Source organism: Nelumbo nucifera, chromosome 6, assembly GCF_055504915.1.
Source record: "Nelumbo nucifera cultivar China Antique chromosome 6, China Antique-T2T, whole genome shotgun sequence".
Lineage (NCBI taxonomy): Eukaryota > Viridiplantae > Streptophyta > Magnoliopsida > Proteales > Nelumbonaceae > Nelumbo > Nelumbo nucifera.
Window position 1 is genome coordinate 18250248 of NC_142654.1, and position 21493 is coordinate 18271740.

The 21493-nt window shown below is 39.5% G+C and overlaps 2 protein-coding genes across 3 annotated transcripts; one reads left to right on the forward strand and one right to left on the reverse strand.

Moving 5' to 3' along the window:
• The first annotated feature begins 1434 nt into the window (after nucleotides 1-1434).
• On the forward strand, nucleotides 1435-6896 carry LOC104591169 (cytochrome c oxidase subunit 6a, mitochondrial-like). 2 transcript variants are annotated; one of them, XM_010249957.3, is made up of 4 exons: nucleotides 1435-1594; nucleotides 2021-2127; nucleotides 2353-2395; nucleotides 6668-6896. In XM_010249957.3, the coding sequence occupies exons 1-4, from the start codon at nucleotides 1486-1488 to the stop codon at nucleotides 6706-6708; spliced, it is 300 nt and encodes a 99-aa protein (XP_010248259.1). In that variant the 5' UTR covers nucleotides 1435-1485; the 3' UTR covers nucleotides 6709-6896. The 2 variants fall into 2 exon arrangements, with proteins under 2 accessions (XP_010248259.1, XP_088745356.1); XM_088889230.1 differs by lacking the exon at nucleotides 6668-6896 and adding an exon at nucleotides 5388-5694.
• A 5589-nt stretch (nucleotides 6897-12485) lies between these two features.
• Nucleotides 12486-15493, reverse strand: LOC104591177 (uncharacterized). Its single transcript, XM_010249965.3, has 2 exons — nucleotides 15348-15493; nucleotides 12486-14293 (listed from the first exon to the last, which is right to left on the reverse strand). Exon 2 carries the CDS (start codon nucleotides 14228-14230, stop codon nucleotides 12737-12739), a length of 1494 nt encoding a protein of 497 aa, XP_010248267.1. The 5' UTR covers nucleotides 14231-14293; nucleotides 15348-15493; the 3' UTR covers nucleotides 12486-12736.
• Nucleotides 15494-21493: the final 6000 nt, after the last annotated feature.

The window sequence follows — 21493 nt, forward strand, 5'->3', positions numbered from 1 at the left end:
GTTTTTACACTGATGGTGCCGAGGACTGGACTATTAGACCTATCAAGGAAAAAACTATCTACTTATTATCCTTTTTTGGTATTGTATGTACAAACTATATAAATAGAAACCTGAATTAGGCTTGTAAATATAACAAAACTCTACGGTACAGGGCAGCCAACCTCCTTTCTATATGTCCCAAGTGCTTATCAATTAAAATGAAAGCTTTCTGGGTTTCTTTTTCTTGAACAAAAAAGAGATCTTCCAGCGGTGCATGGGAGATGATCCGAAGTGCTGTGAGAGCTCGGATCTTCTCCTCACACCAACACCAACTTTACATTAGCTGAACGCCTTAACTGTTCAGCGGGCTGTGGAACCAATGACGAGGTTCCACACCAGCAATAAATTCATGGGTCCCACGGGTCCCATGTATTTAAATACTGGCATGCTTGGAACCTTATCATTGGTTCCACATCATGTTGGTTCAGCTAAACCTTGCTCCCATAAAACACCATCTCCATGTATTGGGAATGTCTCCCCTTGAACGAGAAGAAGATATTCTTTGAATTTGGATTTATTCCTCACAGAGCACACCTCACATGGACGGCACAGCACATTTCAGGGGTGCATTGAGAACATCCCCCATGAATAAAAATTTACAATTAGGAAAATGTTACATATGCATGGCTAAAACATGTTGTGAGGAGCGCATCCCAACTCATATTCCCTACACCTGTAGTGTTCTATGGGTAGGTATGTCGTATGTGAAAACAGCTTATGGATAGCAGATCGAGTCCGGATCTGCTGCATGATACATTGCTGGCCACACACATCTAGCTATATATCTGGAATGTTGGTGTTTTAAAATACAATCAATGCTCCTGATGTATGACAGGATGCATGTGGCCAAAAATGTGTTGTGGTCAGCAGATTCAACTCTAGCAGATCCAAGCCCATGTGCTGCCGTTTGGTCATTTATGTGAGATGTTTTCAATGCACGGCTGATATGTGATGAGAGATGTTTTGAATACATGACTGTGATGTAATGAGCGTTTTGTGTCTTGCAAATCTGATTTCATAAGTTTGAAGGGCCATTTATAGGGATGGCAATTTACCCGTAAAGTATTATAATTCAATTCTAAAATACCCCCAAATTCCTATATCTTATGTATAAATTGTCCAAAAAATAAATAATTTTTAAATAATTTCCTTGGAGCGAAAAAAATTCGGGGATTTCCCCTCCTCGATGGAGAATGGATGCCTTGCCCCGAACCCACCCCGCCACCGAGGACGGGGCAAGGTATCATGAGTTAGGGGCGGGGACGGGAAGCGGGTGCTCCGCCCCAAACCCGCCCCGTTGTCATTCCAATTACGACTTGCATCGATTTGCCACGTGGAATATCTCTTGTTCGTTCGGCCATCTTCGCTGAGCGGTCCGCTTAGAATACCCGCTCGCACTTCGCATATATTTAAGCGGCGAGGATCTGGATTTTAGATAGAAAAACGATGGCGATGGCTATGATGAGGTCTGGTCTTCAGGCAGCACTTCGCAGGGGTGGACGCAACGCTTCTCCGAAGCGGAGCTTCGCTTCCTCTGCTCATCACGACGACGCCTGTAAGTCGTCTTTTAATTTTTTTTCTGGGTTGCTCCTTTGATAATTTGTAAAAGAGAACATCAAAATTCAATGGTAATATAGTTGACTTTTGTTTCTACATGGAACATCGATACCATCTGATGGATTAGGGTTTTATTTCATGTGCGAAGGCTTTTGAACTTGAATTTGGGTTTTAATTTTTGTATTGCTTTCTTGTGCATTCCAGGTTTTAGGTTTCCCCTTTCTTTGGATAATTGTTTGAATCAGTTTTAATGAAAGATGTCGTTTTTTTCTTATTCCATTACATTGATATACACTAAAATTTCATCATTTGCGTTTCTTACGTTCCTAATCGATGTTGATATGTCTGTAACTTTTTTTTTTTTGCCTCCTGTATGCAACTCGATGGCTCAACTGAATAAAGGATATATGCCATTGTTTCTCAGATGAGACAGCAAAATGGGAAAAGATAACATATGCAGGCATTGCTACTTGTACCATTTTGGCGTTTAACAACCTATCAAAGGGTCATCCCCACCACGAAGAGACCCCTGTAAGATTTTGTTGCCTCGTTTCAACTACCTTCTTCATTCTTCTATTTTTTGTGTGTCTGTGGGTGTTCTTTGTCCCGGAGCGCCTGGTTTGTGACATTAAATTGACTGTAGCAAGCAAGATACTGGGACTCTCTCTCTCTCATTTCTTTTTTTGTATTTATACTTGAGACTTTCTTACTTATTAAGGTTCCTGAGAATTTTGTTTCCTGTCTCTATGTTTGCAGCCATACTCATATTTGCACATTCGTAACAAGGAGTTCCCATGGGGTATGTTTCATTCTATCCACAATATCTTGATAATGGAGTTGCATTCTAGGGCACAAAAGATCAATCCCAAATTAAAGGATTCGGTATTCTGTTTTTTTTTTAATGTGACATCATAATTCTTTGGCATGCCAATCAGCTGCAGAACGCGATAAAGCCATAATATGTACTAATTATTTCAGTGATTATTCTTCATGACTTATCTTTACATTTGAAGACTAAAGTGGTTTTAGTATGAAGCACTTTAGAGGTTTGTTGACTGGTTATTTGGTATCTATCCAACTAGACCAGTCAAAGCTTTGCTCATTTTTTCCTTGCCAACTTTGAGAAAGGAATTTTCTTTAGTGGACAGAAGAGGATCTAGCTGACACCCAGAAGGGTAATTGAGAACATTATGGATCATCAACACCACAATCGCCTTATTTTTGGATTGGAACTCCACATCCACAATCTTGTACATTAAGAACTTTATGGATCCATATTTCGGATGGCAAAAGATGACCCAATAAATATTTCTTTGAATTAGAATGCTGTTTCCATCCCCCCTCCTGTGGCACTTTTGAGGCCTTCCATTGAAAAAGTTAGACCTGTCTATGACTCAACAGAGCTAAAAAGTATCAGGTTGCTCTGCAACCTATTGAAAAGGATAGACTTTATTAAAGTACTTCTGGGTATATTTGAAATACTATTGTTTTAAGTATGTCTGAATATGGTTGTTAAACTAACTATGATATGCTAGAGGAATTATCTTCAAAAGAAAGTAAGCCATTCTCGATAATTGCTGTTTGATACTCTTGCAGCAAACCAGAACCAGTGTAGCAAAAAATTCCATGTTTTGACTCAGACATTGGATGTCAGACATGAAAGCCTCCAAAATCTAGAAAAGTAAAATGGCTATACATGTCACCAACTTCTGGTGGAAAGTGTAACTGCTGTGGTCTTCAGGATGCCCTTCTGGGCCTGATCCCAGCTTGTAAGTTTTTGAGTTGAATAAAATTACTTTACCTTTTCCTAAAAAAAAAATTCATGTCACCAACTTCTTAGGTATATATATATATATATCCAAGCCCCTTTAAAAGTGGTCAATAAAATTCAACATAAGATATTGGCAAGGATCAAAGACAAGAATACAGCCTTAAGCATCTGACTTGGTTCTCATTTCCTGAGACTATACTTAATCTCCTGTCATGAAAAATAAACTGATCTTCAATTATAAAAAAAAAAGATCTTGAAACTTGAAAATAGTGCCTTTACGAATAAAAAATCTATGGAATGTGGTTATTAGTCAGGCATAATTTACAGTCTTATTTTGAGCATCTATTCTAGCAGGTTTATAGCCAGTTTAATTTCTCATATTGTATGTGCCTTTTGAAAATTTTACACTTTTTTGCTTTTTTTTTTATCCTAACGGCTGGGCCCGGCCCAGCCGACCATGCCCCTCAAGGCAAGCCCTAGGGTCTTAAGTTCTTAATTTTCACACAAAAAATAATGCTTTTATAATTTTAATTGCCTTTTAAGAAGATATTTTATTAATGTTGTTCATTCATTCATCTTAATAAAATATTTTCTATTTGCTAATGTTGTTGTTCATTCATTCATCTTGATAAAAGATCTTAAAAGGCAATTAAAATTGTACAATCATTATTTTTTTGTGTGAAAATTAAGAATTTAAGACCCTAACATGGACTTGTTTGGGCTTGCCTTGAGGGGCGTGGCACAAAGGCGGTTCGTAAAATCAAGACTGTAATATGTTTTACATTACATTAGCTACTTGAAATAATGCAATTGAGGAAAAAAAAGAGATTGTAGGTTTTACATGGTTGAAAATGTTTTATATGTTTGATTTTATTTTAAATTTTCATTTGAATATGCTTTACATGTTATGCTTATGTATTTTAATTTTAGATAATAGGTTTTTTAAAACATTTATTTTAAAATTCAAGTTTATAGTTTTTATTATTTTTTTTTTATTTCTTTTTGCATTTTTTTTGAAATTTCTGACTTTTTTTTTATTTTTTAGCATGTTTTTTGTATTTTGTGCGCTTGCTTCAAAAAGGCATGCGCCTCACCTTGTGCCTTGCGCTTTTAAAACACATTAGAGTTGACCTTAGTTGTTGTTTGAATTCAATGATATAGTCTCCATGCATCTTGCTGCCTTGGCTTTATGTGCCTTTTCGTCCAAAATTGGACCAAGAAACACCTAGATAATCAGTCAGCTGATGTGAGGGAGTTGAGACAGATGGGTGGCAGGCTATGAAAAAGTAAAGTAGGAACTAATGCACCTGAGGTTGTGAGTAGATCAATAAGCATTAAAGCTAGTTGACCTAGATGTCTTATACAATTGATGATGACAGTTATTGAGTTGTTAAAAATTGGGGATAGGGGGATTTCAAAAAGAATATTGGTTAAAAGTTACTAGGAAAAATAAAACGAGTAGCTAGGAAAAAATAGATATTTTAATGGACACCCTTAGTTGACAGAAGTATAGAGTTGCAGTGATCAAGGTGGAAAAGGCATCGTTCATAGAGTAAAAAATGTGTCACTTTCCATTTTGAAGCCTGTCTTCTTTGAAAGAAGGCGGGGGGGGGGGGGGGTTGTGTGTGTGTGTGTGTTGTCCTCCAAGCAGCCTTGAACATCTTTTCTGATTAAAATAAATTTCCTGTTTTTGTGGTTATTGCTAGCATATGAAGTTGTGTAACACTGATAAAGAAATCATGTATCACTGAAGCTTGTCAAACCTAACTAGGCAAGCATTGCTGTTCATAGATAATTGGAAGTAGAATCTATTCAGGTTGTGCCCCAAAATAATAGGGTGCCCATTATACATGCACCTGTTATCCTTAAACAGTCAACTATTAGTTCCTGGAAATAAATTGCTGATTTGGTTTGGGTTTGAATTACTCTGGTTTGGGTTTGAACAACTAATACTTCCTTCCTGATTGTAGCAGCCAACTTGGTTATATTTTATCTATTATCTAAACTAGTTTCATAGCAGGATTTGTCACCAATCAATTGGCAGTTGTCTTTTTCAAGCCACTGCTTACCGTTTTGGGAATATTTGCAGCTCCAGGATTAATGGATGTGTATTAGTGCTACCTAGGATTGCTTTTGCACTACTCTAGGGCTTCAATTTGAATATTTTTATTAGGAATTAATTTGATTTGACAATTCATGTTCATTTGAGACCAGTAATTAGGGAAATCCAACCTAAGGCTCAATCCTTTTGTATTGATTTGTAATTCACCACTGATCTACATCAATCTGCCTCCTGGATGAGTTTGATTGTGGAATAATTTTCTCAACAGTTCCTTCTTGGATAGGCTTCAGATGTTTCCTTTGTTGGTAGGTAACTGTGCCAATTGGACATTCAGCATAAAGCTGTTTCTTTATATTTTTAGTGAAACCTGTTTATGCTTGTGGGCTTCTGAGGAAAGATAGTATTTGCTTGAGTACATAACTGTATGATATTATTGAGTTTGGTTTAACAGCGTCTTGGACCAAGTAATAGATGGAGTATGCTGCTCCAGTAATCTTAGACATTTGTAGACGCTGATTTCCCAGATCTTGAACCAGTACTGTGTGAAGGACAGATGTAGATTTGAGAACGGAATTGGGAATTCTTGTATCAAGCAGTTTCTTTTGCCTGTGCATTGCACTACAGATTCAAATGGTTTGCTTAAGTAGTATTTTAAGGTTCATTTAAATGGTGGTCAGGGTAAATCTTTTGAGATAACCGGTGAGCTTTGTTGCACCTATTGTTGAGCTTTGGCTTTCTTATTATGTTAAGGTCGTTAATTGTTAGTTAATACATATATAGGTATTATTGAGAAGGCCAATTTTTCTTTTTTTTTTTATTCCTTTTTCTTTTTTAATGCTATGTAAACCATCCCCCCCCGGGGGGGGGGGGGGGGGTAAGGAGCCAGGTCCGTGGGAACTACAGCCACGAACTTTGATGCCAAACTGTAACTGTGGAACTCCTAAGTGGTTAGTCGAGCTGAAGGGTTTATCATTATTGGGTTGTGCTATTTTTCATCATTGCTTCTGGAGCTTTCCTGGGCATGATCTGCAGCAAAAATGTGCTCTACTAGTATTTTGCTATATTTTCTATTGGTACTCAATCTTCTAGTTATACTTTGAATTAGTTCACAACTCAAAATATCTGTGTCAAATCAGTTCTATCTTGAATCGGTTCTTAATCTAACCTATGATTAAGTTTTTGATTGATTACTGTTTGATGGTGGTAATATTTATTTTTGGTCTTTGACTACTGTCCAGGTCCCGATGGCCTTTTTGAGAAGAAACACGCTGACCATTGATTAACGAATCTGTGATGGACGTTTCTGGACATTGATGTTCAATTAGCACATTCCCGTCTTATGAGACTGCCTGTGGCAAGTTATTTTCAGTTTTCTGTTGTTGCATCTCTCCTAATAAAGATTGATGGATACTTTAAAAAGACTCTGCTTTGTGTTCCTTGAAGCAAAATTGCCCAGAATTTCATTCTTTCTTTTGTTGGTCGACGGTTTTAATATATTGGGGTCGCTTCTGACTGTCTATTGTATATCCAAGGGCCAATATGCTAGAGTTGGGTGAGTTGGAATTAATTAATTTGGGAGAACGAAGAGGCATGGATGCTGTAACTGCTGATGAAAGTCGTTAGGCTTATATATGGATGGGATGATGGAGAATATGCTGGGTTCTGTCTGGCCTCTAGGCACGAATTTCCGCATGGACTATACAACCAAACATTTTTATTTTTGGCAATACAATCGGTTCCATCCATTCAAATCTGAGGCATAACTGGCTTTCGTTGTTACCCAATGCATGGTTTATGTTTCAACATTCTGACATCTAAGGCGTCGGGGAATGCTATTTAAAAAGATCGTACGTAACAGAGTTGGGCGTCGTCACTCGAGCATATTTCTCATTTCTCGTGTGCATCATGTATGCCTTCATGGGTCGACCCAGTCCAGTTAATCGCTTGATCCCAAGTCTACAATCACTATCAGAAATTTTTATCCTTATTTGAGTAGCAGACCAATGAGTTCGGTTTCAGTACTCACAGAACCGTTCTCAGACTGTCCCCACGGCCTTTTTTACATCCGTGCATTGGGAACATATCCTTAATTGTTAAGTAGTATATTTATTTTTGTGAGACATTTCCAATACACGGGAGCAAGGGGCTGTGCGAATGGTGTGAGCCCGGTCTGGTGAGGACCAAATCCATTTTAGTTGTTGGTGTCCATAAACCTACCGTTATCATACGTCCTTGTTGGGTTCTGGCCTTCTGGGTAGTCTTTATTGCTGTTTTGGTGCTTCTTGGATGAGGGAGTACAAAACTACAAATATAAATATGTACTTTATATTATATTTTGTATACATTTGTATTAAATATATTTTCTCTTTCCAAATTGAGCCTTATGTATGGACTTGACCTCTGTACTGTATTCGTATTCTGACATGAGTCCGGGTATCTTGTCAACGATATACACTCTAACACATGATCTGACACCGAACATCTTATACATGGTCATGGTGGATCCCCCGGTCTGAGTTTGAGTATGTGCCGATCTGAACTCAGTTGACACTGGAGGCTTGGAACAAACGCCTCGTTTAAGAAAACATATTTAATTCGACCACTAGTTCAACTAGAGGGGCAGTTGGCACTGGTACCACTCCTTCCCAAGTCCCAACCATGGTTTTTCTTCGTCCATGCCACGTCAGATTAAGGAGAGTCATCACCTTTTAACGGAAGTAAATGTTTTACCAGATGCTTCTCAAAACAGGACATATTCAGGCTTCAGCAGCTGCTTCTCCGGCGTCATCATCGAGTTGGCAACGTTTCCCTCCCAACTCCGACCCAAAAAGGTTTGTCTTGCTCATAAATAGATACCCAAGAACATAGCTTGTATTCCCAATTTCCCAGGAATTAAACCGGCAGCATGTACACGGGTCCGTGTGAATCTCGCTTTCAACTTTGAATTCTAATTAGTATATAAATTTATGATACAATGTCCATGCCCAAATATGTCATTTCATTACCCCCCAACCCCCCCCGATAGGTACTTCCCAGTCTCATATGAGTTGTATACTTGTATTAACCTGCATATGTTTGATATTTCTTTCTTTTATATCAATCTTTACTGCTTATGCCTAGAGCAAGAGTTGGTTTTGAGAAGAAGCTATGCTTTGTCAAGTTTAGTTCTTCCCCAGTGCAGTCTCAACGGTGCCGGAGAAGAATTTGCTGAAGGTGCCCTGCTTTGAGAAGAAGCTGGGGTTTGCCAAGTTGACTTCCGTTGTTGACATTTGCTTCCATTAGAGTTGTTAGCGTATTCTCTATACCTCCTTACTTCTAGGAGATAATTAGTTGTGCATATCCTAGCTTCTTATTTCTTTTTCTTTCCTTCTTGTATTCTCTTTAGGTCACACACCTTGTCTTCCTATTGTATCCCAATTATAATTAGTTCTACTATAAATAGAGCTGCAGCCTGTTGAATTTGGACATGAGAGAAATTATTATCTTATCCATCCATTGTTCTTGTTCTCATATCATATCATGGTATCAGAACCCATCGTTCTTGTTGCACCACCTTGGGTTGAAGGCTAGCACGAGCCCTCTCGGCCACGAAATAGGAAACGAACGAGAGATCTTACCGGAAGCAGGGTCGCTGAGGTAGATACCCGAGAGGGTGACTCAACCCGAATCGCCGAGCGGATCCCCGGAGTATAGCGACACTCCATTGAAGACTCTCCCATCGCCAAGCACAACATCCGCTGGAAATTCCCTGTCGATGGTTGACGCTCCAACGGTGATAATCCATGGCGCAATATTGACGGTGCCAAACGCCCCGATGGCGATAGAATCATGATAGTATGAAGGTGCGTAGCCGGTTGCGCCAACGGAAAGAGAGATTATATGTACGCCATTGGCGATGACCTGATCCATTGCGACTAAAATATCGGAATCAAAACAACTGAGTTTCTAGCAGACCTTGTAAGCAACGATTCTTGCCCTGGTAGCCATGCCTTTGGCTTCTCCCACCGTGAACTTATAAAACACAGCTTCCCTAACGGCTGCTCCGGCAGCTGTGGATGCCGTGTGAGTCCCGTGCCTGGGAAGGTGGAAACGTTTGAAGATTCGACTCTACGAATTTGACGGTCACATGAGCAGGATCTGAAGCCGCAGGTACTGATCCGGAAAATTTCTCGTTGTCCTTGTCGAGACTGGCATAGCCGCCGGACATCATCTTTTCCCTCCTACAGCAAGTCGCGAGAAATCAAATCCTTCTTAAGGTAGGATATGTACAACTAATTATCTCCTAGAAGTAAGGAGATATAGAGAATACGCTAAAATGGGCGTGTAGAACGAAAACATAGGCATATTCTTGATACTGTTCGAGCCCTTTTAATCTCTTCCTCTTGTCCTGAACGTTTTTGGGGGGAAGCAGCCCTCACTGCTGTTTATACCATCAATTGCATTCATTCTCCTGTTATTGGTAACATTTCTCTTTATGAACGATTGTATGGCCATTGCCCTGATTACCAGTCTTATTTCCCAACGACTTCGCATATCTCGTCATGTTACCTTTTGGGAACACAAAATGTTCTCCAGTCTCTCCCTATTTCGAGTTACCACGACATATTCACATTTTTTTACTGATCCTACTATCTCGTTTTTTCCTGATGATTTACCTACAGGTCCGACTACCTTTTCATCTGATAGCTCTGACAGTACTGCACAACCTGTAACCACTCCTGATGCATCTATCTTGGCTATGGATCCTCCAGCTCTGCCTTCTTCTAAGCCCTTGATTCCTCTTGATGAATTAGACCCCGCTTATTCTGATGCTCCACTCCGTCGCTCCGGTAGGATCACTAAACCTTCCATTCTTCTTCGAGATTTTCATTGTTATTCTACCATTGTATCTTTATATGAGCCTTGTACTTATCGCGAGGCTAGTACTGACCCTCTATGGAAAAAAGCAATGGCAGAAGAAATTCATGCTCTTACAAGCACTCATACTTGGGATTTAGTTGACATGCCTCCAAATAAATCCGTGATTGGTTGCAAATAGGTCTACAAAATCAAAACTCGGGCAAATGGTTCAGTTGAAAGGTATAAAGCTAGATTGGTAGCTAAAGGGTTCACACAAGAGTATGACATTGATTATGAGGAGACTTTTGCCCCAGTAGCCCGTCTCACTCCTGTTCGCAATCTTATTGCGATTGCTGCAGCTAAGCATTGGCAGCTATTTCACATGGATGTTAAGAATGCTTTTCTCAATGGTGATTTTTCTGAAGCGATTTATATGCAGCCCCCTCCTGGTTATGACCATCTCCTTAATCAGGTTTGTTGTTTTCGTAAGGCTCTATATGGACTTAAGCAGGCGCCTCGAGCATGGTTCTCCAAATTTAACTCTACTATTTGTCAGTTTGGTTTTCAATCTAGCACTTGTGATCATGCCTTGTTCATCTGAAAGACATCTCAGGGTTGTGTACTTCTCCTTTATGTGGATGACATGATCATTACTGACGATGATTTGCAGGGCATTTCCGCTCTCAAGACCTTTCTTAGCAAACAGTTTGAAATGAAAGATCTTGGTCGACTGAATTATTTTTTAGGCATTGAGGTCTCCTCCGACCATTCGGGATATTATCTCTCTCAGGCCAAGTATGCCACTGATCTTGTTTCTCGTGCAGGACTCACTGATATTAAAACTGTTAACACTCTGATTGAGCCTAATGCCCATTTTTCAACCATTGATGGTACTCCTCTTAGTGACTGCACCTTATATCGGCAACTAGTTGGCAGTCTTGTATATCTTACTGTTACTCGTCCTGATATTGCGTATGCTATCCATATTGTAAGTCAGTTCATGTCTGCCCCTCGCACTACTCATTATGCTACTATGCTTCGGATCATCCATTATGCCAAGGGCACTTTGTTTCGTGGACTTCACTACTCCAGTTCTTCCCCTCTTCATTTGATCACATATTCTGATGTTGATTGGGCTGGTGATCCTACTGATAGACGCTCCACTACTAGTTATTGCTTATTTCTTAGAGATTCTCTTATCTCTTGGCGTAATAAGAAACAAACGGTTATCTCTCGTTCCAGTACTGAAGCTGAATATCGAGCTCTTGCTGACACTACCTCCGAGCTGTTATGGTTACGATGGTTACTCAATGACATGGGACTTATTCATTCATCTGCAACCCCTCTTCACTGTGACAATCATAACGCCATATAGATTGCCCACAATGATGTCTTTCATGAGCGCACTAAGCATATTGAGACTGATTGTCACTTTATTCGTCAACATGTGCTCGAAGATACTGTTCGCCTTATTCCTGTCCCTTCCCAGGATCAGTCTGTAGATATATTTACCAAAACTCATTATCCTCTTCACTTTCGTGCTCTCGTTGGCAAATTCCAGATAACTGATACATTACCATCTTGAGTTTGAGGGTGGATGTTAGCGTATTCTCTACATCTCCTTACTTCTAGGAGATAATTAGTTGTACATATCCTAGTTTCTTATCTCTTTTTCTTTCCTTCTTATATTCTCTTTAGGTCACCGACCTTGTCTCCCTATTGTATCCCAATTATAATTAGCTCTACTATAAATAGAGTTGTAGCCTGCTGAATTTGGACATAAGAGAAATTATTATCTTGTCCATCCATCGTTCTTGTTCTCGTATCGAGAGTAATGGCTCTACTTAATCTCATATATCACTCATGATAAATGAAAAAGAAAACAAAGTCTATGGTTCGAATGTTTAAGCAATGCAGTATAGGATGACTTGTTACTGTTTTTTAGTGGATTAAATGATCAAATAATAAATTATTCAAGGGTACAGTAGTCCATTCAACTTCAGTCATAAGGAATTCACAACATCCTTAGATATATTCACTAGTATAGATTTCCATGTACAACTCACATATTTCATACTTAAGAAAAATGTGCCGATTTTTACATTCTTATTCAAAATCTAGAAATAAGTGTATGATACATGTATTTACCATGTTCCAACTTCTAAGCTAAAACCTCTTAAGAGTTGATTCATCCACCCGGTAAAGCAACAATGCATGTTTGATGAGAAACAACATCTCATGGGAAATTTAAATCAATTACAGAATTACATACCTTACTTCTCAATCTGCCAATATTTTTTTCTCTGCCAACTTTGACAATATTGCATGACAGAGCAGAAACAAACAAGAAAATTACAGTTGATTATTTACCTAGCAACCAAATTAAAGAAGAAAAACAGAAGTGGGAAAATTATATTACGAGCAATGTATCGAGAGAGATAAGGCTTGTAATTGTTTTGTCAGAGCTTTTACTCTGCTGCTACTTCACTATTTTTTCCTTCAGTTTCAATCTCTGGCAAGGTACCAAGATCTGTACGAGCCTCTTTCTCTTCTTGTGGAATGGAAGAATCCCCATGTTCACTTTGAGCTCCATTTGTATTCTCATTTGTAGTTGAAGACACAGAACTATCCTCTGCTTCCTCTGTTGCACCATTTGTCTCAGTTTTCTCACTCTCACCTGAAGATCCAGAGCCATCCTCTGCTCCAGCAGTTGTGTTGGACTTAATAACCTCTTCTTCCGGCACAGCACGCTCTTGAGCACCAGAAGCATCTCTGGATTCTTCCATGGTTACATCAGCACTTTGATTTGTTGTGTTTGTTCCGACACTTATATTAGAGTTGTCAACTTGTTGCAGTACAAGGTCCTGCAGGTTGGAGCCATCTCCATTTACGGTTCCACTGTCTGCAGTTGTATTTTGATCTTCAGTCAACTCCTTAATAATATCTTCACCACCCTGCATGACTGAAGCTGGACTTTTTGCACCCTCAGACGTGTTGTTGTTTGCTTCTGGTTGATCATTAGGTTCTGTGGTTGTTGAATTAGGTTGAGACACATTCTCTGATACAGACACAGTAATCTCAGCGCTCTTCTCCTCATTGGTGGTAGAATTCACATGAAGGTCACCTTCAATGGTTTCACCTCTTTCCTTCGAACCTGAGTCATTTTGATCAGCAGCAGCAGCTTCCTGTGTGCCTTCAGGTTTATCTTCCTGTTCTGTCTCGTGTATTTCTGTGTTCTGCACTTGCTCTTCCTGTGTATCAGTTTTATTTTCCTGCTCCTTCTCTTGCATTTCTGTCTTCTCCACTTTCTCTTCCTCATTTGAGCCTTCAGAACCTCCATTTTCAGTTTCAGAGATTATAAGTTGGGTATCTCGTACAACGGCACTGGAAGCATCATCCCCCTTGTAATTCTCCTCCCGTGCTTCTTGAGTATTCCTATCGCTTCCATCATGATCCTGATCCTCCATTGAACCTGAATTGTCAATATGATCTTCATTCTCTTTTTCTTCCCTATCCTTCTCCTCTTCATCAATAAAATCCTCCCCTCGTTCAGCTTCCTCTTCGGCTTTTTCTTGATCATGTTCATCTATTTCATCATCTCCACCCCCTCTGCCTTCATCCTCGGTCTCCTCAGGTTTGTTTTCATCTTCTTCTTCTTCTTCTTCCTCTTCAGGCTTGTTTTCTTCTTCACTTGCTTCTTCATTGCCATGCTGAATCTCAAAACCTGGCCTTTCCAGGTGTGGATTGAGGTCCTTCCTCCCCAGTTTTAAGATTCCATGTCCAATCTCTACATTTTCTGAGATTCTAGCAGTGCTCTCATCAAATGCCTTCTTTTTGTCATGGGAGTGTTTGACTTGGTAAAGCAACCATATGCAAACTCCAAGCAATAAGCATATCTGAAGAGCATGCTTTACCTTGAAGCCTTTGGACCTTTGGTTTCTACTAGGCGATTGCCTGAACATGATTGATTTCAGTAAACTCCAACTAACACTTCTCCTCCCAATATTAATGGAATGCACCAAAACCTAACAAAACCAAACGTGTATAATTGGCACAAGAGAATCAAGGAATGATATAAAAGATGAGAAATATCTCAAACTAAGTACCCTCCTAAAAAGGTTGAACGAGATAGAGATATCATAGAAAAAAAGTGCAATATTGATGAGGAATCGCAATAAAGGACTCCGACAAGGCAAAACACTACCATTAGCCATAACCAACTATAAATTTGATTTCATAAAACAAAGAAGATATGAAAACCACAGATGCTGCAAAATGAACCAGAACCACAAGCTGGTTGTTGTTTAAGAATAAGTGAAATCAGCAGCAAATATAACAAATCAAGAATGCCTGGGGATTTGAGTGCATTAGTTCCCAGAAAAAAGGACTCTTATAGACGGCAAATAACAAATAAAGAATGCATAATGTGAGACAGAATGAAGAAAACATTCTTCAATCAATCCACAACTCGATCTAAAAAGAAACGCATAATTTAAGCTAGAGTAGCAGCCGTTTTCCTTGAAGAGCTGAACTAAATAGGAGATGGATAAAACCAATAACAGAACGAAAACAAATTACGGTTTCTTCAGTATCTCTAGTATTCAATGATCAAAGACGATCTGTAACGAAATGCGCTTTTACAAACCAAAACCCAGATTCAGTTAATGCTGGGACTAAGCAACCGACTAAAAAAATCACATATTTAAGTTGAGGAAAGTAAACCCATCTTGTAAAGAAAATTTGGATGGGACTGGGACCCCAAGATCAAAGCCCCAAAACCCAACTGGTTCTCAACCAAAACATACTGAACCACAGCCCCTGAATTTAACAACTCCCACAAAAACAACAAGCTGTTTTCCCTATTTCGAACTGTCGCATCTTTACATAAAGCAAAGGGCATCAAATATACAAACATACAAGATCTCCACAGTCTCTGTTACAGGAATGCTTGTGGAAAAGCTAAGAAACAGAACATAGAAGAACACCAAACAAAACCTAGTATAAAAAGAGAGAGAGAGAAAAGAAGAAGAATTGTAGATCCAAAATCATCGGGGAAGAGAAAGAGAAAGAGAAACGAACCTGAAGAAAGCGAGGCGGCAGATCTCAAGTAGTAACGGGAAAAGTTTGCGCCTTTCACAAGGGTTTTGTACAAGTGAGCGAGTGGCAGTTAGGAAGTGCAAAGGGCACGCGTGTGCGTTGGGAGAGGCTTTCCTTCCACTTTTCTCAGTTTCTCAGATCAGATCTGACAACGAGAGGGAGAGAAGAGAAAGAAACAAGCAGAAGATAGGAAGTATTGAAACATAGGCCTTACTTCAACAGCTACTACACCAACACAGTGACTGTGCGGCCGGCATGTTATCTTTTCCCCAGGCCCCGGCTAAATGTTTTATTTTTTGGGCAATAAGTTCCCCCGACTAATGATGGTTGAAGGACCTGAGGTCAGTTGCTCTAATCTAAAATTTATTTCGCATTATTTACCTAATGGCTACTTCTTTCTCTCTATTCTCGATCATCCACGACCTATTTGCGTCTTCTCGCTCACGTGCATTCTACTCGTTTTTTTTTTTTTTTTTTTTTTTTTCTAAAAAATTCCTTAATTTGGTTCTAGTGTCACTTGGGTGGCAAAACTTTAAAATGCGATAATTCAGTATCCAAACTTTTAAAATGTGATAATCTAGAACTTGTCGTTAACTGGCTGTTAATCAGCCCTTAAGTAACATTTAAAAAAGACAAATGCCCTTCAAGTGTGATTTCATTTTCTTTATCAATCATCTAAACGTTTACAAAAAATTAACAGTCCTAAACCTTTGCCTTTTTCATTCAAGAAAGTTGGGGTCACCTTTGAGTGGGCATTCTGGTAACCCCAACTTTCTTGAATAGAAGAGACAAGGATTTGAGACGGTTAATTTTTTGTCAATGTTTGGATAGCTGGTAAAGAAAATTAGATGACACTTGAAGGGCATTTATGTCTTTTTCAAATGCCACTTAATAGCTGGTTAATAGCTAGTTAACAACATGTAATGGATTGTCATGTTTTGAAAGTTTGGATATTGAATTGTTGCATTTTAAAGTTTGGGGACCAAAGTGAAACTAGACCCAAAGTATAGGGTACTAATCGAGAATTTTCCCTTTTATTTTAATTTTTTAATTTTCCTCTTTAGCTATCTCCCTCTTCGCGTGATTCTACACGGTTTTAAATCAAAAGTGAAATCAATCAACTAGGTCATCATAACCGTCCATTTGGTAGATTACACGAATTCATTGCCCTTATCTATCTGTTAAAAAACTAGACATGTAACAAAACTTAGTAATAATTGACGTGTCTACTTCTGATTGGTTGTTCCTTATTTCCTTGGACTCTTGAGGAAGAAGACTCTGGGCTTGTTCGTTTTTTCTTTACGCTTACCTCTTAAGAAGAATCTTGCAACTTTAAGGCTATGTTTGGTTTGAAGGAAAATGTAGGGAAAGGAAGGTGATGCTGCTCAATCCGAGGTGGTGCATGAACCGAGGAGGGCAATCAGATAGTCCTTGCTGGAAGGGTGGGGCTGAGCTACAAGGACGAAGCCGCGCTTCAAGACCTATGATCAAGGAAACATAAGTCAGAGGCCCGAGGAGTTATCCCCAGGTAAAAACTCCGACGGTTAAGTTAGTAGGAGGTGATAGGAACTCCGACATCTTAATCCAGTGATTAAGATGTCATCAACATAAACCAAAATAAATATGGAGACCTTACTCTCTCTATATATGAATAAGGATGGATCAGCCTAGGAGCAGTAAAAACCAAGACTAAGGAGAGCATAACTCAGTCGAGAGAACCAAGCTTGTGGAGCTTGTCGCAGTCCATATAATGCTTTGCGAAGTTTACAGACATGAGTGGGCTTCGAAGGATCTTCAAATCCCTTAGGTTTCCGTACATAGATGTCCTCAAAAACAAATCCATTCAGAAAGGCATTGTTAACATTGAGCTGTCGGATATTCCACCCAAAGGAGATAGCCAAGGCAATGACTGTACGGATTGTAATTGGTTTAACCACAGGATTGAAGGTATTAGAAAAGTCAAGACCTGGTACTTGTCTAAAACCTTGCGCCACTAGGCAAACTTTGTGACATTCAATAGAGCCATTGGATTTACGTTTGATTTTGTAAATCCATTTTGTGCCGATTACATTCATACTGGGATGATACAAAACAAATTCCCAAGTAGCATTGTCCATGAGAGCTCAGTATTCCTGTTGCATAGCATGCTGCCAGAGTGGATGCTTGGCCGCACTAGAGTATGTGACTGGTTCACACTGCTCCGGTGTGATATCAACAAGAAGGGCTGCCAGAATAGGATACCTGGTAGTGGCCGTCGCAAGAGATGCAGTGGAGCTCATCGATTTGGTGACCATGGTATGAGTTCGTTGTGGAGGCGGAGGTGCAACAGGAGTAGCATCAAGAAGCTCTTGAATTAGTCTGGTTCGACGAGGCGGCTCAGAGACAGATGATGGAACATCGCTGGGAGTAGACTCAATTGATGGAGTAGGAGTAGCGGGGGTCTTTGAAGGCACCGAGGGTGGTCGTTGGCAATCTGATGAGGGAGAGGAGACATCACCGGATGAAGAAGAGAGGCCAAGTGGTGGTGGAGCTGCGACTTGTAGGTTTGATGGACTTGTAACTGGATCGATGGAGGTACCTGAAGAAGACTGGTACGATCAGTACTATATTGGTTAATTGGGGAGAGTTGCATACCAGGAAACCGAGATTCATCAAAGATGAAATGCCGACTGATGTATTCATGTCCACTGGTAGGACGCCAACACCTGTAACCGTTATGAGCTATACTATATCCCAAAAAAATACACTATTGTGACCAAAATTCAAACTTGTGGCGATTATAGGGTCGAAGAAGAGGATAACAGGCACAACCAAAAAATTTTGAGAAATGTGTAATCTGGGGTTCTTTGAAACAGTACCTCATATGGAGAACGATTACAAAGTGTCAGAGTGGGAAGACGATCGATCAGGTACACTGCCATATGTGCGGCGTCAGTCAAGAAGGAAAACAAGAGAGAGGCGGAAGCCAGTAGAGATAAGGCGGACTCAACAATGTGTCGGTGCTTCCTTTCAACTGTACCATTTTGTTCATGAGTGTGTGGGCACGCTAGTTGGTGATGAATCCCTTCAGTGTCGAGATACTGTGAGAGAGAGCAAAATTCCCCTCCCTAGTCAGATTGAAAGATTTTTATTTTTGTGGGCAGCAAACATTCCACATGCCGTTTGAAGCTTAGAAAAGCATCCATAACTTCAGATTTCTTTTTGAGTGGGTACAACCAAGTAAATTTTGAAAAACTATCCACAAAAATAACATAATATTTGAAACCTGTAATAGAAATAGTTGGGGCTAGTCTCCATACATTAGAATAAACGACTTCTAAAGGATGTGTTGTAGTAAATTGTGAAATTGGAAGATGCTATCCATGATTCTTACCCATTTGACATGACTCACACACAATACTACTAGTACGACTCTGACAAGGTAAACCAAATTTGGAGATAACCTGACTCACTACTTTGAATGTAGCATGACCTAGTCATTGATGCCATCCTGAAAAGGTAGTGCATTCTCCAACGAAGGCAATTGCTTTATTGTTGACTTGAGTCCCTCTAGGAAATTGATATAGTCCATCTCTATTGGTTCCTCTGATGAGAACTCTCCCCGTATAATCATTCACAAGAAAGAAATCACGATGGAACTCAAGATAAATATCATTATCTTTAGTAAACTTGCTCACAGAAAGCAGATTCTTGGTGATGTGTGGAACATGATAAATAGAGTTGAGAGCAAATGTATGATTATTATGTGTCAATGATGAAGATCTGGAATGTAAAATTTGTAAGCCTGATCCATTACCAATTGCAACCTGATCCAAACCCATGTACTCGGACCGATTCTGTAGATTGTCTACATCTGGAGTGAGATGATGAGTGACGCCAGAATCTAGATACCACATGGGATCAACTTCATTCCCAACACTTGTGTGATACGCAACAGTGTCTGGGGGAGTCTGTTGTTCTCCTTGATACGATAAGTCATAATGCCTCCTACAGGTAAAAGCATCATGGCTTGGTTTGTTGCAGACGTAGTAGATGATTTGGGAAAAATTACCTTTCCAACAGCCACCACCATTATTTCTACCGCCATTATACTGATTAGGATAATCACCATGGTTGCGACCACTACTGTGACCTCTACCATTACTGGGAGCAGAACCACCTCTGCGGTTTGTATTTTTGGAGTTCCAATTATTTTTATTTTTGTCATGTGCAACAAAATTTGCTGAATGAGGGTTATTAGTGGCGGGGCTGGTTGTGTTGTTCCAACCATGCCTCATGATTTAAGAGAAGTCCCAATATATCATTAATAGTAAGAAAATCAAAATCAGTCCTATTGGTGATCATAGTGACTATGGACTCATACTCAATCCCAAGTCCAAAAAGAATGCACAATATAAGGTTTTCTTTGCCTACCGGTTCAGAAGTAGCTGCTAGACTGTCGGCAATTACCTTGGCTCTTTTGACATACTCAGTTATTGATTCTGACCCTTTTTTGATGTTTTGCAGCCGTCGTTTCAGATGGAGGGCTCTCGACCTTGAGATGGTGGAGTAGGTGGCAAATAAGGCCTTCTAGACTTTGGCTGATGTGGTTAAGCCGATCACTTCAGTCACCACACTCTTAGTGAGAGAAGAGATGATTCACCCGAGCACAAGTTGATCTAGCTGCACCTAGTTATCATATTTTGGGTTCATCACTCTTTGTCCATTAGGGCCATCGATGTGGGTTGGAGGAGCTTGCATGGTTCCTTCTACGAGGCCCAACAACTTGTGAGTTCTAAGGACTAGAATCATCTACGCCCGCCAAGGTAAGTAGTTGTCGTGACTTAGCTGAGTGCACACCGTTTTGAGTGCACGCGATTGAGAGATGTTGGGGACGTTGATCACTGGTGTTCCCAACACAGAACTCATGAACTGATTGGAGCTTCCTGTGCTTGAGCTTGCTGCTGAGTGCACACCGTTGTGAGCCATAGCTCTGATACCAAGTTAGGAAAATAGAAGAACTGAAAAAACAAGAAAATAATTGAAGAATAATGTCGATGGTGTTTGTGATACTATCAGGCGTATGGTATTTATAGATGGGATGTTTACATTAGAGTGGAGTTCTACAAGAATTGAGAGATTGTACAGACAAGAGGATAATCACAAGATAGATGAGTTATAGTAGGATTAGGATAGAGATTATCCTAGGAGGATAGATTTGGATCTCCAGAGGACTCTTGGTTCTCATTACCCTTAACATTCTTCAATGACCATTTTGGGGAGAAGAACTATTTCTTTAAGCAATAAATAGTAAGGATTTCATGAAATAGAAAAACAAATTCAATTTCTGAAGCTGGGGTAAAAATTAGTGAAAAGGGTTTTAGTTATTTGTGAAACCCTGAAGGTCTGGTTGATTTATCCCAATTAAGTAGTTGCTTGCATTCACTTTCTCTATCTGATATGTTCTATCTAGCTTCTTTTTCCAATAAGAATATGAGAAATGCTTACTTATCCAAACAAAGTAGGATCCATGAAAGATATATATATATATATATATATATATAGAGCTTGAGAGGAGTAATCAATTGGTAATTGCTGCTTTGAGTGTGTGTAGTGCAACCAATTACCAGGTTACAGGTTAACGTTGTTGTTCCAAACTGGGACAGTCTAGTAGGATGGTCAGCTGCAACTCCTCACCAAGAGGTGTATTTGTCAGAGGAGTAGTGTAAACACACGGTTCGAAACCATTTTAATCTGGCAAAGGGATTGGACATAAGATAGGTCCCAATCAGAAACCTGAATATGCTATGCTATATGCAGACAAGTTGTATATATATAAGCTCAGACACATGTACTTACTACGTCGCTGTTGCTTGAATCTATAAGCTTTCTTCCTATTTAGAATCTTTTCAGTAATGGGAAAATCTATGCTGCCGGAAAGACACCATACCCGGCCCCCGGGTGAAATTTTTATAAAATACCATACCGGTTGATGGAAATCATTGGATAGATATTTTTTCGGTTTGATATCTTTCTAATATGATAGTCGAACCCTTGTTTAATAGGTGACTTTAAAAGTTAGGCTTATATAATATATTTTATAATTTATATAAATGTAGAAATTATGTATAATAATATAATATATAGTA

What these genes read in the sequence shown, in the direction of transcription:
- LOC104591169 (XM_088889230.1), top strand. Translation starts at nt 1,486, where the DNA reads ATGGCGATGGCTATGATGAGGTCTGGTCTTCAGGCAGCACTTCGCAGG. An exon ending in TGCTCATCACGACGACGCCT is followed by an intron (nt 1,595 to 2,020) that starts GTAAGTCGTCTT and finishes ATTGTTTCTCAG; the next exon opens with ATGAGACAGCAAAATGGGAA. An exon ending in TAACAAGGAGTTCCCATGGG is followed by an intron (nt 2,396 to 5,387) that starts GTATGTTTCATT and finishes GTTTCATAGCAG; the next exon opens with GATTTGTCACCAATCAATTG.
- LOC104591177 (XM_010249965.3), bottom strand. Translation starts at nt 14,230, where the DNA reads ATGTTCAGGCAATCGCCTAGTAGAAACCAAAGGTCCAAAGGCTTCAAG.